The 16,918-nt window shown below is 38.9% G+C and overlaps 2 protein-coding genes across 2 annotated transcripts; both read left to right on the forward strand.

The window, feature by feature from the left end:
* Positions 1 to 403: 403 nt before the first annotated feature.
* On the forward strand, positions 404 to 5,762 carry LOC146387310 (uncharacterized). The gene is made up of 7 exons (XM_084927299.1): positions 404 to 433; positions 3,209 to 3,270; positions 4,022 to 4,119; positions 4,263 to 4,373; positions 4,529 to 4,660; positions 4,750 to 4,819; positions 4,934 to 5,762. The coding sequence occupies exons 1-7, from the start codon at positions 404 to 406 to the stop codon at positions 5,196 to 5,198; spliced, it is 768 nt and encodes a 255-aa protein (XP_084783425.1). The 3' UTR covers positions 5,199 to 5,762.
* Positions 5,763 to 14,615: 8,853 nt separating this feature from the next.
* LOC146387311 (tumor necrosis factor receptor superfamily member 4-like) lies at positions 14,616 to 16,619 on the forward strand. The gene is made up of 7 exons (XM_084927231.1): positions 14,616 to 14,847; positions 14,991 to 15,101; positions 15,210 to 15,341; positions 15,431 to 15,500; positions 15,617 to 15,864; positions 15,945 to 16,049; positions 16,415 to 16,619. The coding sequence occupies exons 1-7, from the start codon at positions 14,688 to 14,690 to the stop codon at positions 16,498 to 16,500; spliced, it is 912 nt and encodes a 303-aa protein (XP_084783357.1). The 5' UTR covers positions 14,616 to 14,687; the 3' UTR covers positions 16,501 to 16,619.
* Positions 16,620 to 16,918: the final 299 nt, after the last annotated feature.

A 16,918-nucleotide genomic window follows, 5' to 3' on the forward strand; every position in this document is an offset into this window, starting at 1 on the left:
CTCATATGTATCGAGATTTTACTCACAGCATTCAAAGTTGAGAATTCTTGATTACTCAAAGACTAATGATAAACTTGTTTTATGTTTCACTAGCTCATATGTGATGATCTCTGTCTCTGGCTGCAGTGTTAGCTTTACGTTGTCATTTCTGAAAAAATGCAACAAAAACTCTGTCGTGTCTTCAGAAACAGCATATATCTCACACATGGTTCATCCTATGAGTCAATTCAGTAGAAGGTGTGTTCAAGGGACACTTCATGGCACAGTCCAGTGTACATAGTCTCCCTTTGGCCTGCAACGTTGTTTATCTATCCAGGTTATTTCATCATTATTTACTCTGTTTTGGAGATTGAGGCTGCAGAACTGTTTACCTTGAGGCCAACAAAGGTACACAGCGTAGACAATGGAACGACTAACTGGCATTTACCTTATGGTATTCAACTGGAAACTTATCTCTTTCTAGAAGTCAGTAATCTGCAAACATGGCCGTGTGAGCGGTTTCTTATGGGAATCATTTCACAGTGCAGATGAAATTATTCATTGACCCATGTCAAGGGTTACAAGAGGCTGGTGTCGCAGACAGGATTTATGATCAGTGTGTACCCTCATTTGTAATCTTACCTGTCTGAGTGCTTCCTAGAAAGAAAGTCATTACAATATAAAACTGCTGACAAGGAGAATCTTTTTTTAATTTCTGAAAAGAGACATTGCTTTTTAAATTTAATTGAGGAGCTGTCATGACACACTAAGGTCAGATATGAAGTTCCACTGGGTTCAGTGCTCAAACCAATTCTTTTTACATTTTACGTGCTTCCCTCGGACGGTATCACTCAACATACATTTTGATTGCTGTGCAGATGATACCCAGCTCCATTTATCCATGCAGCCAGATAACACATAACAATTAGTCGAACTGCAGGAATGTCTTAAAGACATAAAGACCTGTATGACTTCTAATTTCCTTCTTCTAAATTCAGATAAAACTGACATAATTGTACTTGGCCCAAAAATCTTAGAATATGACTGCTATTAGGATTTGGTGCTATATGTGTAAAACTGAATTGACTTTTTCAAATTTGTTCTTTGGCATTTTGAGTTCCTTAACACCTCTCTCTCTCTCTTTCTGTCTCTCTCTCTCACTCACTAGATGACTTAATATTGTCGCGAGAGAGCCACATATGTCTTTCCCTTCACTTGTAACCAAGAAAGGAAAGCGAAGGGGAAAGCTGGCAGAAGATCTCTACTTTTTGTTGTTTTCTTCTCCATATGGAAAGGAATCTCTGATTTTATGTGTGTAGATAAACACATAAGTTCTTATTTTTTCATTGTATCTTTAATGTCTGTAAGCAAGATGGGCAGACTGTGATCATAAAGGGATAGGCAAGGTCAGCAATAACGTTTAGGTAGGCTGCGGATGGATCCATGCTTTCATGTTCACGCCAAGGTCTGTATCAACCATCAGAATGTTGCAGCAGAAATCGAGACTTGTCCAGCAAGCAAGTTTTTCTAATGTGTTTCCACCTTTTTTCCCCCAATTCTGGTGAGTCTGAACTGGAGCCTCAGCTTCCTGTTCGTCTTTAACGTCCCTTTGCATCTAAAGAAGTTAAAAGAATCTATTATTTTTCAGGCTTCTGCTGATTGGAAGAAGTCCCCTACAAGCATCAGTTTCTCATCATCTTTTCATATGTTTGATTTGGTTTAAAGTTTATAACTCTTCACTAATTTTGAAGCCTGTGATTTTTATTTTTGATAACTGAAGCAGTTGTTACTGGAAGCATGTATAGGGAGAGGTGTTGCTGTGATGTTTGCATAGTTTTGCAGGTTGTGAGAGGCATGCTCTCCATTTGACATAAGGCTATATGTGAACTGCTTGTGTTAATGTACGGCAAACCCCTTCCCCATCTCAGTGGTTTACAAACTTTTTTTTGCCATATAGAACTGCGGAGGTTATAGACTAAGAAGCTATGATCAGTTCCTGTGATCAGTTACACTATGTCAGCTAAACAAAGCTTTCAGCAGTGATTAAAGTGCACAAATGAAAACAGAAGACTTTCAAACAAACTTTTTCATAGTGTAGATTAATAGTGTTGTTAATCGATTTTTTAATAGTTTTGTCACTGATGTGCAGAGAGGATAAAACAACACATGTACTGGTTTTGATATGTTGGTGTCACAGTCACACCAACATGATGAATAAGTGTTTTCAGTTTACAACATTTACAGGCCTTCTTGATTACTCAAAGACTAATGATAACCTTGTTTTTTGCTTCATTAGCTCATATGTGATGATCTCTGTCTCTGGCTGTAGTGTTAGCTTCACGGCACAGTCCAGTGTACATATTTTGGCCTGCAGTGTTGTTTATCTATCATGTCATTATTTACTCAGTTTTGGACAGTTTTGAAAAGTTTTGGAGGCTGCAGAACTGTTTACCTCGACGGCAACAAAGGTACACAGGGTAGACAATGGAATGACTAATGCATTTGCTTTATGGTAACTGGAAACTTATCATATGTCTTTCTAGAAGTCAGGAACCCACAAATGTGGCTGTGTGAGCTGTTTCGTGTGGGAATCATTTCCTCGTTTACTGAAAAATGTGATGCAGATGAAATTTTTTATTGACCCATGTCAAGAGTTACAAGAGGCTAGTGCCGCTGACAGCATTTACGATCAGTAGTGTCCCTTGAGTTGTAATGTTATCTGTCTGCATGCTTTTTTTTGTTCAGTGGATGTACAGCAGTTTGGTAGAAGACAACTCCCTTTACAGGTGCTGATAACGCCAAGGACACAAAACATTGTGCCCTTGGCCCATTGCTCCGTTAGATTTCATAGCGAGGCGCGTGATGTGTTGTATGATCAGTTTGTAACTTCCTCCCTCTTCCTTGGAATGGAATAAAGGAGTGTGCTCATTACTTAGACCTGAGATGTTTTGATGTGTGTGTGTTCGCTCTCCGGCATGCATGCAGTAATAAAATAGCTTGACCACTGCTGATTGTACTGCAGACCTTTTTTTTTTACAGAAAATTCCACGACACATCCCCGTTGTACCTGTCAGTTGTTACAGAAATAAGGTTTATAGCATGAATGTTTAAAGCTAGAGAAAAATTGAGAATGTAGCGGTTGGCATACTCTCGCTCGCTCTCACTAGATGATCAATTATTGTTGCAAGAGAGACATACACCCCCTCACCAGAGGATTATATATTGAGAGAGAAAGACATACACACCCCTGTCTCCTCACTTGTTGTCAACAAGGCAGAAGGAAGAGTGCTGGTAGGGGATTGCTGCTTTTTGTTGTTCTCTTTTCTATATCTGAAATTAATCCCTTATTTTATTTGTGCAGATAAACACATCAGTTCTCTTTTTTTTTGTAAGGGCCAAGTTATTGTGAAATTCCTGTGGGAATTTGTGATGGGTTTATGCTGGCTGTGTGAGCTTGGGTTGTTAATTTTTGGTTTGGAAATTGTGACTGACTTCAGATTCTTTGTATTTTGGTTTAATGTTCTTTATTTATGTCATGATTTTACTATGGGGCTGTCTGCAGAGAGGGAAAGACAGAGTTAGTACTGGCAGATGGTGGGAATTGGGAAACAGAGTTCAATGAAACTGAGTTCATATTTTTGATTTGGTGGTTTGCAGTATTGAGGTAACAGGGGAGAGTGTCAGAGGGCATCCTGGCTTCTACATGTGACTAAACTTAGTTTCAGGGGATCTAGCTTAACTAGCATTGGAGTGGAGCTGAAATTCTAGTCTAAGACTGTCTAGCCTCTGACTGTACCCCTCTGACTGTACGCTTTGCTCTTTCGTTTGCCTTCAGAACTGTTATACATAGATTCAACAATTTTCTGGAAATGTCCCTCAGAGAGGGAACTCTTTTGTTGTCAGGTATTTTCAATAACAGTAAAACGTTGGTTCCAAAGTTATGAGTGATAAATGTAGCTGTCTTATTTGTGTGGAGTGTCCAATTTAAACTTGGTCAGGTGGTGTTTCTCCTTGTCTTAATCTTATTCTATTTGTCACATAGGAAACATTGCATTGAAGAAGTGAATATGATTGTCGTCCAACTCATCATACTTTTTTTGATTTTTAACCAACATGTTACTGGTTTGACATGCAAAACAGGTAAAGTGTGCCTTTTATCATTTTACTCACTCTGTATAATGCTTTAAAAATCAGTTTTTCACTTTTTAAATTTTATTTTGAAAGTATAGTAATTACTGTAATTAAACTGTGTCCTTTCTTTGAACACTGTGAAATCCTTGAAGGCGAAAAAGTATCCCGTAATGGAAATGGATGTGAACCCTGCAAACCAGGCTCTTATCAGGATCATGAAAATACTTCAAAATCTTGTAAAGCATGTACAGCGTGTGACTCTAGTAAGTGCTGAAGCTTTTGTAACTTATTAGAAAAACAGCTGCAATGTGAGCAGCTGATGATAAACCCGCTCTGTTAATGGAGACAAAACATGTAGTTCACACTCAAATTACGACACCAGGGTTAAGAACATTCTTTGTTTATTTATTTATTGCAGATCATGGTAGTGACATTAAACAGCCTTGTACCAGATTGACAAACACAAGATGTGAGTGCCGTTATGACTTTATTCCATGGGACAGTGATTCTTCCAACTGCAAATGTGCTGAGGGATTTAAACGAATAGGAGGTACAAGACTGGATCATAATATTGGATCATTTACCATACACACTAAAGAAAATGTCTTTTTAAATCATCAATTCTTTTTTTCCTGCTAGGAGAATGTAAACGATGTGAAGAAGGATTTTTCATTACATCTGAAAACTCAGACTGTAAAAAATGGAAAGAGTACGTATTCTAGTGTTTTTAGTACTTTTATGATATATGATTAAAACAAATTTTCAACAGGGTCTGGACGTGACGCTTGTTGTTTACAGCTTTGTCATTTATCTTTCATTCTAGATGTAAATCAGGAGTGAAAATCAGTGGAACTGCAATGTCAGATGTTATCTGTAATGAGCCAAACAGTGATATTTACAGCACTACACTTCCCACATCAAACACAATTACTACTCTCCGAGGTCTAATAACTCAACGTCCACAGTGGGAGGCCCAAACTCAGGAAATGGATACTAGATCTGTTAGCTCTCCTTCACAAGTAGCCACTTCTACAACAAAATCCAAATTATTTTGGCACAGCCTTCATTTTCCATTGTTTCTGAGATGAACGCACAGATTTTTTTTTTTTTAAAAAAAAAAAGCTATGTAAACTGTAGATGACTTTTTTTGTCTTACCAGGTATGGCTCATTATTTAGGAATTTCAAATTTGTAATCTTTAAAAGGCTTTTGTCACTCTGACAATCAGGGAGGAAGGAAACGGAATACTTATAACTGGAATTTGTCCTAAATTTGTTTACACGAGCAATCCACGTAAGGATAACTTAGATGTCTATACAGCACTCATATTCATTACATGTATACAATTGCCACTACTGCTACTGTGGTTTAGTAAGTAAAAGTATTTTACAGTTATCTTTTTTTAAAAGATTGTTTGAAACATATGAATCTGTAAAAGTAAAGACATTTAAAACATCTTGTGTATTATCTGTATCACCAAAACATTATTTGCTATTAATGCGCCTGCAGCCACACAACTCTGAAGTTGGGCAAAAGATGTGCTCTAGGTTGCGGCTGTGTTATATATGGGAAGTGCTGATTGGGCCAAGTGCAGCTCTTTTATCAGTGGCAATTATATTTAATTAACTTTTAATGTTGTGCATTTTCTTTGATTTATAAATTGTCAATTTGCTTAGTCTTCTTCTTCTTCTTCTTTTGCCTGTCCTGTACGGCATTGTAGCAATCAGAATTATTGTCTGAAGGTCAAGAAAAATGCCCAAGAGATTTATTTTTCCAAATGGACCATTACAGCTTTTGCAATTCTGGTTCAATTGATTGTCATAGTTTATTTGATCTTTATTATTATTATTTTGATTTTGATTTAAGTTATTACAATCAGAATGGACAGGGCAGAGAAAGAAGAAGGAAAGAGAAGTTCGGAAGAGAGTTAAAAGACTGAGAGGGAAAGAAAAATAGAGGAGAAGAAGGAAGCAGATTGAAAAAGAACAAGCAAAAAGAAAACAGCACAGTAAGGAAACCACAGCAATAACCAATATGGGCATGAGTAACAGCAATTAATAAAAATGTAATGTTGACTGTACAATACATGATATGTTTAGAGGCAGCAGCCAAGCGAGATAGTGTGTGTCTGTAAGTTGTTTGCACACCTGCGTGAACACTTATGTGTAAAACCTGTGTGTGTGAGCACATTTGTATTCATAAGATTTCTCCATGTAAGTGTCTAATACCCACATAGCAGACAGGTCTGGCCCAGATCTGGTGTCAAGCCGGCACTGCTGGCTGACTTCTGGCATGGTAAGTGGTATGTCATCCAGACATGGGCCAGGCCAGACATAGATGGCACTGTTTATGTGATGGCATGCCATATCTGGCCCGATTGTGGTTTGGTTTATGTGGCCCAGGCTCATAGAAAACAGGTCTGGCCCGGATCTGGCATCAAGCTTGCACTTCTGACTGACTGGTGTCATGGCAGGGTGTATGTCAACCTGACGTGGGCAAGGTTTGGCAATGATGGCACATGTTTTATTACATGGCTTGATTAAGGTACACATTAGGCTGACATTTGGGGCAAGAGCTGAAACTATTCTGGTCCAGCACAGGGTCAGCAGTGTGTCTGCAACTGGCCTGTGGCTGCACACAGCTTACACATGGCCCACATACCGCAAAGAATGAGGGCCCTTTGGTGGACCAGATCAGGTGTGCCAGAGGTACTCCATGCATGGGCCAGCACAGGACCACCAGTGTGCCTGCAACTGGCCTTGTGCTGGGCCATGTGTGTGCCACCTCTGGTAAACCTGATCTGGGCCACCAAAGGGCCGTTATTCTTTGCGGTATGTGGGCCATGTGTAAGCACATTTGTGGGCCAGATCCGGGCCATACCAATTTTGCTATGTGGGTAGTGGGTGCTAGGAGCCATAGCCCTGCCCCCCAGGACATGAAGCAGGGATGGAGGAGATCCGGGCCACGAGCAAGGATTACCACCAGAGGGGCAGTCACGTCAGCCACCTAGAAAAGAGCTGAGGACTGCCCCGGATGGGGGTCACCCAGCAGCCAAGGTGCAGAAGTCACAGGGGCTGCAGCACTGAGCCTGCAGGCTCCACTGGCAGCCAGCTGCACCAGATCAGACCGAGCCCCGGGCCCAGAGACCCAGGCTCCGAGGGCCCTTCACACCCTAGAAGGGGCCCAACAGAGCCAGGAGGGCCAGTGTGCACCAAGCAGCCACAGGAGTGAGCCAGTATATACAAACAGGCACATACAAATACAAACATACACACACATTCCCACCCTCATGCGCACATGCACAAATACTCAGTACTCACCTGACATGGAGGCACACAGAAGTGAACCCAGTACACACACTCACACTCCCCATACATACTCTACAGGGAGTGCAGAATTATTAGGCAAATGAGTATTTTGTCCACATCATCCTCTTCATGCATGTTGTCGTACTCCAAGCTGTATAGGCTCGAAAGCCTACTACCAATTAAGCATATTAGGTGATGTGCATCTCTGTAATGAGAAGGGGTGTGGTCTAATGACATCAACACCGTATATCAGGTGTGCATAATTATTAGGCAACGTCCTTTCCTTTGGCAAAATGGGTCAAAAGAAGGACTTGACAGGCTCAGAAAAGTCAAAAATAGTGAGATATCTTGCAGAGGGATGCAGCAGTCTCAAAATTGCAAAGCTTCTGAAGCGTGATCATCGAACAATCAAGCGTTTCATTCAAAATAGTCAACAGGGTCGCAAGAAGCGTGTGGAAAAACCAAGGCGCAAAATAACTGCCCATGAACTGAGAAAAGTCAAGCGTGCAGCTGCCAAGATGCCACTTGCCACCAGTTTGGCCATATTTCAGAGCTGCAACATCACTGGAGTGCCCAAAAGCACAAGGTGTGCAATACTCAGAGACATGGCCAAGGTAAGAAAGGCTGAAAGACGACCACCACTGAACAAGACACACAAGCTGAAACGTCAAGACTGGGCCAAGAAATATCTCAAGACTGATTTTTCTAAAGTTTTATGGACTGATGAAATGAGAGTGAGTCTTGATGGGCCAGATGGATGGGCCCGTGGCTGGATTGGTAAAGGGCAGAGAGCTCCAGTCCGACTCAGACGCCAGCAAGGTGGAGGTGGAGTACTGGTTTGGGCTGGTATCATCAAAGATGAGCTTGTGGGGCCTTTTCGGGTTGAGGATGGAGTCAAGCTCAACTCCCAGTCCTACTGCCAGTTTCTGGAAGACACCTTCTTCAAGCAGTGGTACAGGAAGAAGTCTGCATCCTTCAAGAAACACATGATTTTCATGCAGGACAATGCTCCATCACACGCGTCCAAGTACTCCACAGCGTGGCTGGCAAGAAAGGGTATAAAAGAAGAAAAACTAATGACATGGCCTCCTTGTTCACCTGATCTGAACCCCATTGAGAACCTGTGGTCCATCATCAAATGTGAGATTTACAAGGAGGGAAAACAGTACACCTCTCTGAACAGTGTCTGGGAGGCTGTGGTTGCTGCTGCACGCAATGTTGATGGTGAACAGATCAAAACACTGACAGAATCCATGGATGGCAGGCTTTTGAGTGTTCTTGCAAAGAAAGGTGGCTATATTGGTCGCTGATTTGTTTTTGTTTTGTTTTTGAATGTCAGAAATGTATATTTGTGAATGTGGAGATGTTATATTGGTTTCACTGGTAAAAATAAATAATTGAAATGGGTATATATTTGTTTTTTGTTAAGTTGCCTAATAATTATGCACAGTAATAGTCACCTGCACACACAGATATCCCCCTAAAATAGCTAAAACTGAAAACAAACTAAAAACTACTTCCAAAAACATTCAGCTTTGATATTAATGAGTTTTTTGGGTTCATTGAGAACATGGTTGTTGTTCAATAATAAAATTATTCCTCAAAAATACAACTTGCCTAATAATTCTGCACTCCCTGTATACTCCCAGGTCCAGGCACCACAATAGAGAACGGGGGTGTGTGAAGATCCCATACCTCACTCTACCTGCTCATATGTGGTGTTGATGCGTGCTGTTCTAAAATGCATTTAAAACAGGGGAGGGGCATGGGGCCGTTTGAAGTGAAGTGTCGCTTTGTTTGCTTGGTGTTGGTTAATTTGCTAGTATTTGTGTTCCCGTCATGTGTCCACCTGGTCTTAAGATGGAGATATTTTAAGTTGCTGTTTTTATTTGTGTTTAGTTCTAGTCATTTGACCTCTTTTATGGGCACTGTATTGCTAATTTATTTAGTATATTTTTGCATTTTTAGGGGTAAATAAAGACCACTTTTTTCTAAATACTAAGTGTGTCCTCGTGCTTAACCAGCTCAGTCCCTCACACACTATGTCAACTATACAAAGCTTTGAGCAATTATAAAAGTGCACAAATGAAAGCAGAGTTTTAAGAGTTTTAACAAACAGCAATAGCGTTAATTTTGTGGCTAATGTGCAGAGAGGACAAAACAAGTGTAAACTGATTTTGTTATTTTGGTGTTCATAGTCACACCAAACATGATGACTATTTTCAGTTTACAACATTTACAGGCAATCTAGAGGTTTTTACTCATGTATCTAGATTTTACTCACAGTATTCAGAGTTGAGAATTCTTGATTACTCAAAGATGTACGATAACTGTTTCGTTTTTTTGAAACTGCAGCTGAAAATTCTGCACAAAGGTAGCTTATTCATGATAATCTTCATATCTGGTTGCAGTGTTAGCTTTGTCTCTTCTGCAAAATTCAACATATACTCTCTGCCGCGTCTTCAGAAACAGCAAATATATATTCCACATATGTTTCATCTTAAGAGAGAATTCAGTAGGAAGTGTGTTCAAGGGACACTTCACAGCACAATCAGTGCACATATTTTTCCACTGCTTTGTAGGCTATTTATCTATCTAAAGTTATTTTATCATTATTTACTCAGTTTTGGAGATAGAGGCTGCAGAACTGTTTACCTTGAGAGCAACAAAGGTACAAAGTGTAGATAATGGAACAACTAACTGGCATTTGCCTTATGGTATTCAACTGGAAACTTATCGCTTTCTAGAAGTCAATAATCTACAAACGTGGCTGTGTGAGCTGTTTCAGGTAGGAATCATTTAGTCTTTCATGATGCAAATGCATCATGATCATGCAAATTGTTCATTGACCCATGTCAAAAGTTACAAGAGGCAAGTGCCACTGACAGGATTTACGATCATTGGTGTACCCTGAGTTGTACTGTAATCTGTATGAGTGCCTTCTTTGTTCAATGGATGTAGAGCATTTTGGTAAAAAAAAAAAAAAAGAAAGTCATAGCAATATAAAACAGCTCACAGGGAAGATTTTTTGATTTCTGAAAAGAGACATTGCTTTTTAATTTTAATTTGGGCGTTGTCTTCACACACTGAGGTCAAATTTGAAGTTGCACTGGGTTCAGTGCTTGAACCAATTCTTTTTACATTTTACGTGCTTCTCTCGGACAGTATCACTCAACATACATTTTGATTGCTATGCACATGATACCCAGCTCCATCTATCCATGAAGCCAGAAAACACATAACAAGTAGTCAAACTGCATGAATGTCTTGAAGACATAAAGACCTGCATGACTTCTAATTTCCTTCTTCTAAATTCAGATGAATCTGACGTTATTGTACTTGGCCCAAAAATCTCAATTAGGATTTGGTGCTGTATAAGTAAAGTTGAAATTTGACTTTTTCAGTTTTGTTTTTTGGCACTTTGAGTTTCTTAACAATTCTCTCTTTCTCTTTCTGTATTTCTGTCCACCTCACTAGCTTACACTAATATCCTTAGTGAGACCCACACATGTCTTTCCCTTCACTTGTAACCAAGAAAGGAAAGTGAAGGGGAATGCTGGCAGAAGATCTCTGCTTTTTCCCTTTTCTGTTTTTTCTCCATATCGAAAGGATTGTCTAATTTTATGGGTGTAGATCAGGGGCAGGCAACCTTTTTGATGATGAGTGCCATCTAAAATTTCCTCACCATATGATTGCATTAGCATTAAATTTAATAATGCTCTATATTAACAGTTAAACACTATATAGAACAACTTTATAGAATTATATTTGTTCGCAGATGTTTGCAGCTATCAGCGAATAGTTATCAGATTTTTTTTTTTTTTTTTAAAAAGACACTTTTTATCCATAACAAGAACTCCATAACAGCAAATGAACTGTACAACAGAAAATGCAAATGCTATTGATGGTCTCCTCACAACAATGATAAGAAAAATAAACTCAGCCAATATGCCATGTCTGTTAATACAGAGACACACATGTTAATCTGATCTCTGGCCTCCCACTCAGAGACACAGGTCTCCGAGTGTCCAGTATTCAGACGGCTACCTGAGGACACTCATGTGAGAGAAAATCTGCTCACACAGATATGTAGAACCAAATACTGTCAATAAGGCCTCTGCAATGTTCTGAAGACAGTTAAACTTGTCAGGTAGTGATGGCCTGGCCATTTATTTTTTTAATGCACCTTCTCAGATGAATTCACTGCGTGTTGTGCCCAGGGCTGGACTGGGACAAAATATTGGCCCAGGCATTTGGCTAGAGACCGGCCCACCAGGTATTATAGGAAAAGCTATAAAGCCTTTGAATGAAAGCAAATGCTGTGACAGTGATGTACACTGTCTTGTTGGTATATGTATGATTTCTATACATTTTACGTCAGATAAAAACTTTGGTTGTAAGATTCAGATAATTATTTAATAAAAGCGAGACATTTTAAATGAGAATAAGAAAGAAAAGTATTTCTTTGTGCCCCCCTTTCCCTGTTAATGCCCCACCTGGCCCCCCTGGCAAAACTTTGCTAGACACGTCCCTGCACAGTTACCAACTGTCAGCTACTTAGAAAAGGATCCTGGTGTTATTTGTCTCTCAGAAACAGTTCATAACTTCCCTTCAACTCATTCATGTCACCTAAAAGGTAAACCTGTTTCTCCATCACCTGTTCAGCCCTGATGATTCTACTGGTTTCATCTTCATGTTTCCCACTCACCAGATAACCAAACCGATATCATGACCAGCAGCTTTTACAGCTGTGGCTCCAGCAAACATCAGCTGATACTAGAAATTAATGTTAAATAAATTCTAACAACAGCTGATGAAGCTTAAACGTGCTGCTGTTGTTTAACGCGACATCCGGCGGTTTCCTCTTTCTGGCGCAAAGTGGGCGATAAATAAATAAGAGAGAAAAGCCGATCAGCTGATCATTGATCAGTTTCATGGTTGAAGTAGCAACAGGAGAGGGAGGGGGAGAGAATGAGAGAAGAAGAGGCAGCTGCAGCGTAAAGACGCAGAAGCTGAAGTCCGGGACAAACTGTGTTCCCTTTCTCCTCAAATGAAACGCGTAACATTTTCTCTGAATACGAGACGATTCCGTTTTTCACAGGACGGTTGGCAACTCTACTAACTAGCCTTATGAATAAAATAAAGTTCACTATCAGTAACATCATAGCACCCACCCAGCTGTATAGAAACTCTGTCATGCTAGCTAGCACGCAGTACGAGTTATTGTAACTGACTGTAAAAAGTCAGCACAACGAAAATAAACTAAACTTGGTTTATATCTGACCCAGATAGACTGCAGGTCATAACTTCTTACCTGAAGTTAAGTTCACCTGACACTCGGACCGGCGGCCGCCTCGGGTCTCTCCTCCTCCTGTATATCCTGAGTTATTTTTACACATCGACCAGCATCTAGCCAATCCACCACTTTTCATTGTTTATACCGTTACAAAAAATAAAAAATAAAAATCATCGGCCCATAAAAACGAAATATCAGATCGGGCATACCGGGCAAATAAATGCCCGGTATGCCTGATGGCCAGTCCAGCTATGGTCGTGCCACCAGCATGCGTGCCCAGGGTTGCCGACCCCTGGTGTAGATAAACACATAATTTATTATTTTTCCATTATCTCTTTAATGTCTGTGAGCAAGATGTGCAGACTGTGATCATAGGATCACAAGGGAAAGACATGGTCAGCAACAATGTTCTGGGGCTGTGGTGTTTAAATCTTGCTCAGCTAGACAGGATGGATCCATGCTTTCATGCTGTTCAAAGTTTGACTCCACCATCAGAATATTGCAGCAGAAACTGAGACTCATCCAGCAAGGGAGTTTTTCTAATGTGTTTCCAATCTTTTTTTTTCTTTTGAATCCTCAGTTTCCTGTTCTTAGCTGACAGTGTGACACTGTGTGATCTTGGGTGTAGACCATCTGCTTCGTTGTTCAGTGAGTTCTACATTCAGAGATGCTCTTTTGCATACCTTTGATGTTGCTGATGTTTATGTTGTTCCTATTGTTTTCCTTTCAGCTTGAAGCAGACCTCTGACTCCAATAAGGCATTTTCATACAGATAACTGCTGTTCAGTAGATATTTTCTTATCAGACTTTTCTCTGTAAACTCTTGAGATGGTTAGGTGGGAAAATCCCATTAGATCAGCAGTTTCTGACATACTCAGATCAGCCTGTCTGGCATGTTTAAAGTAACTTAAGTCGCCTTTCTTTGCCATCCCAGTGCTCAGTTTGAACATTTTAAATACAGCAGGTTGTCTTGACTATGGCTTGTGAGGTAGCTGCTTTAAGAAGTAGTTGAATAGGTGTACTTTTCAAAATGGCCAGTGAGTGTAACTAGCTTTGTCATTATATGTTACCAGTTGGGCTGTGTGTTAAAGAGAGACAAACAATGGGCAAAGTGAGCAGTAAAGACAGCACAGTTTGTTATGTTTTATATCTTTAGTTTCCTAAACTCTTGAATGATTGGAATATAAACATATTAATTTTGGGTCGCCTTACCTAAGAAATGTTCATAATCTAACAGAGAGAGATAAAACAGGAGCGGGGGTTGTTTTTTTCAACATCCGTTTTTCAAGAAGCGAGTGTGTGGTTGTATCTTGTATCTTGCACTAATCAAGAATATGTGGTTTTTCCATTTGCCATTTGAGTCCATATGCCATAATACAATGTCAATTTTTTCTGCCTAAACAAAACAAAGATACATAGTTAACTGTTTCCGATAGCTTAACCACAGTACCAATACCTTTTTTTCCTGAACAAAGAAAAAAAGCCCAGAAAAAGGTTAATAAACATGCTAAAAATACCCTCAAAGCTGTATTTCAGTTTAAAAGATGTTTTTTTCCATCATACTTTATATGGATCTAAAATATTTTTACCAGTTTTCGAGTTAGTAAAACATCTTATTACTTATGTACTGAATTGTACAGAATTTTATTATTATCAATATTCAAGTTGTAGACATATAGGGTGAATTTTAAGTATGATGGCTCTTTAAATTGTTGACTTACATAATTAATTAATCCAGTGTTAAAAAATTAGACACTATATTTAGTATCTTAGAATACCTGTTAGAAACTATGTTATGACTGACATGTCATAGATGTAAAATATGTGTTTCAATTTAATTTTTTTTAAAATAAATATTAATAAAACATTACAATTTGTAGTAACATAGACAGGATAGTCACCGAACTTATAAATAGTAACTCTTTTATCAGTAAAGTAGGTGAGCAGTCTGGGACAGCCCCATATAAAGAGCTTATGCAGGTGGCGTCTCTCTTTTGTCGCATTCTTGTGCTGTGTGTCACACAGGAAATAGTGGCATTTCTCAGCACTGAAGAACTGAATATGGCTATGCTCAAAGTCCTCATACTTATTTTGATTTTTAACCAACATGTTACTGGTTTGACATGCAAAACAGGTAAAGTGTGCCTTTTATCATTTTACTGAGTCTGTATAATGCTGTAAAATTCAGTTTTTCACTTTCTGAATTTTATTTTGAAAGTATAGTAATTACTGTAATTAAACTGTGTCCTTTCTTTGAACACTGTGAAATCCTTGAAGGCGAAAAAGTATCCCGTAATGGAAATGGATGTGAACCCTGCAAACCAGGCTCTTATCAGGATCATGAAAATACTTCAAAATCTTGTAAAGCATGTACAACGTGTGACACTAGTAAGTGTTGAAGCTTTTGTAACTTATTAGAAAAACAGCTGCTATGTGAGCAGCTGATGATTACGACACCAGTATTAAGAACATTCTTTGTTTATTTATCTATTGCAGATCATGGTAGTGACATTAAACAGTCTTGTACCACATTCACAAACACAAGATGTGAGTGCCGTAAAGACTTTGTTCCATGGGACAGTGATTCTTCCAACTGCAAATGTGCTGAGGGATTTAAACGAATAGGAGGTACAAGACTGGATCATAATATTGGATCATTTACCATACACACTAAAGAAAATGTCTTTTTAAATCATCAATTCTTTTTTTCCTGCTAGGAGAATGTAAACGATGTGAAGAAGGATTTTTCATTACATCTGAAAACTCAGACTGTAAAAAACGGAAAGAGTACGTATTCTAGCTTTTTTAGTACTTTTAATGCAATATATGATAAAATTTTGTTCCAACAGGGTCTGGAGTTGACGCTTGTTGTTAACAGCTTTGTCATTTATCTTTCATTCTAGATGTAAATCAGGGGTGAAATTCAGTGGAAATGCATCATTAGATGCCATCTGTAATGAGCCAAACAGTAATATTCAAACCACTACACCTCCCACATCAAACACAATTAGTACTCTTCAAAGTTTAACAACTCAACGTCCACATGAGGGGGCCAAAACTCAGGGGATGGATACTACTACTACTCCACGAGTGGCCACTTCCACAAAGAAAGTGCTTCCAACTCCTACTGTATATGCAGGCAACCACATTGGTAAGCCAATCTTCCTATCGTGCAACCTCAGATCAAAAGTAAAGCTAAGTAAACTTAGCAGGTTTATTTTGTCTTACCAGGTATGGCCCTGCTTATTTTCGGAATTGTCGGACTAGTTGTACTAACTGTTGTGACCTGCAAGCTGCACATCACTGACTGCTGGCACAAGCAAAAAACAGTACAACGTATGTGGCAAGTGATTCACACTTCAGACAATAAGAAAGGTCTTGGTGGTTTCATGTAGAGAAGTTGAATGAGAAAAGTGACGCACCAAAATTTGAAGCAACAGGCAGCAACAGTTCACCTTCTTGCATCAAGATATATGCCCCCCCCCCAGAAAATCCTTAATCATGTCAGAGATTTATTTCTTTATCATATTTTGCCACTATTAGAAAAATGGGCAATATTTTTTCACAGAATGCTTCACACACTCTGAGATTTGTGCTGTTTCAAATGGGAAATAGTTATTGTCAACAATATTATTGAATTAATTAACTAATTGGTAGTTATTTAAGCTTTTTGAAATAAAATATATATTTTTTGTTTACAGCAATGGACTCCTTGTGCCGCACGCCAGTTGAGGAAAGCTGTAATGAAAGCCAGACCCCGCTCAAGTCAGACTACATGGAACCTTGAATTTAAACTTGTTATGTTTTTTCATTTAGGCACGAAATACACAGCTGAACTTTTGACTCAGGTAATCGTTATATCAGTATTTTTCCTTACAGTGTTGCTTTTGTATTAGAAATACATCATCAAACTATTTACTATATCTGTATTGTTACAGGTGTATTTTCAAGTCAATATTTGACTTTTGTTTGTTCTGTTTTAGTAGAATCGTGAATTATCACAAACATATTGCAAGCCTCTTACCTCACTTTTTAAACTGTGAAACAGCAAGTAGTAAACAATAGTTTTCACTACTTGAACTGTTGTAAATTGACCATAATATTATTTTTATTAATATTATTATGTTGCTCAAAGAAATCTGTATAATGTTAGTATTGATCAACATTTTCTATATGCAGATTTTTGCACAGTGACCTGAGCAATC

Source organism: Perissodus microlepis, chromosome 5 (genome assembly GCF_051167445.1).
Source record: "Perissodus microlepis isolate ML-2025 ecotype Zambia chromosome 5, ASM5116744v1, whole genome shotgun sequence".
Taxonomy (NCBI): Eukaryota; Metazoa; Chordata; class Actinopteri; order Cichliformes; family Cichlidae; genus Perissodus; species Perissodus microlepis.

Excerpts from the sequence above, each read along its gene's own strand:
- LOC146387310 (XM_084927299.1), top strand. The coding sequence starts at position 404 with ATGGAACGACTAACTGGCATTTACCTTATG. Across the intron at positions 3,271-4,021 it reads AGGCAGAAGGAAGAGTGCTG|GAAACATTGCATTGAAGAAG; the intron begins GTAGGGGATTGC and ends TTTGTCACATAG. Across the intron at positions 4,120-4,262 it reads TGGTTTGACATGCAAAACAG|GCGAAAAAGTATCCCGTAAT; the intron begins GTAAAGTGTGCC and ends AAATCCTTGAAG.
- LOC146387311 (XM_084927231.1), top strand. The coding sequence starts at position 14,688 with ATGCAGGTGGCGTCTCTCTTTTGTCGCATTCTTGTGCTGTGTGTCACA. Across the intron at positions 15,501-15,616 it reads GACTGTAAAAAACGGAAAGA|ATGTAAATCAGGGGTGAAAT; the intron begins GTACGTATTCTA and ends CTTTCATTCTAG. Across the intron at positions 16,050-16,414 it reads CAAGCAAAAAACAGTACAAC|CAATGGACTCCTTGTGCCGC; the intron begins GTATGTGGCAAG and ends TTTTGTTTACAG.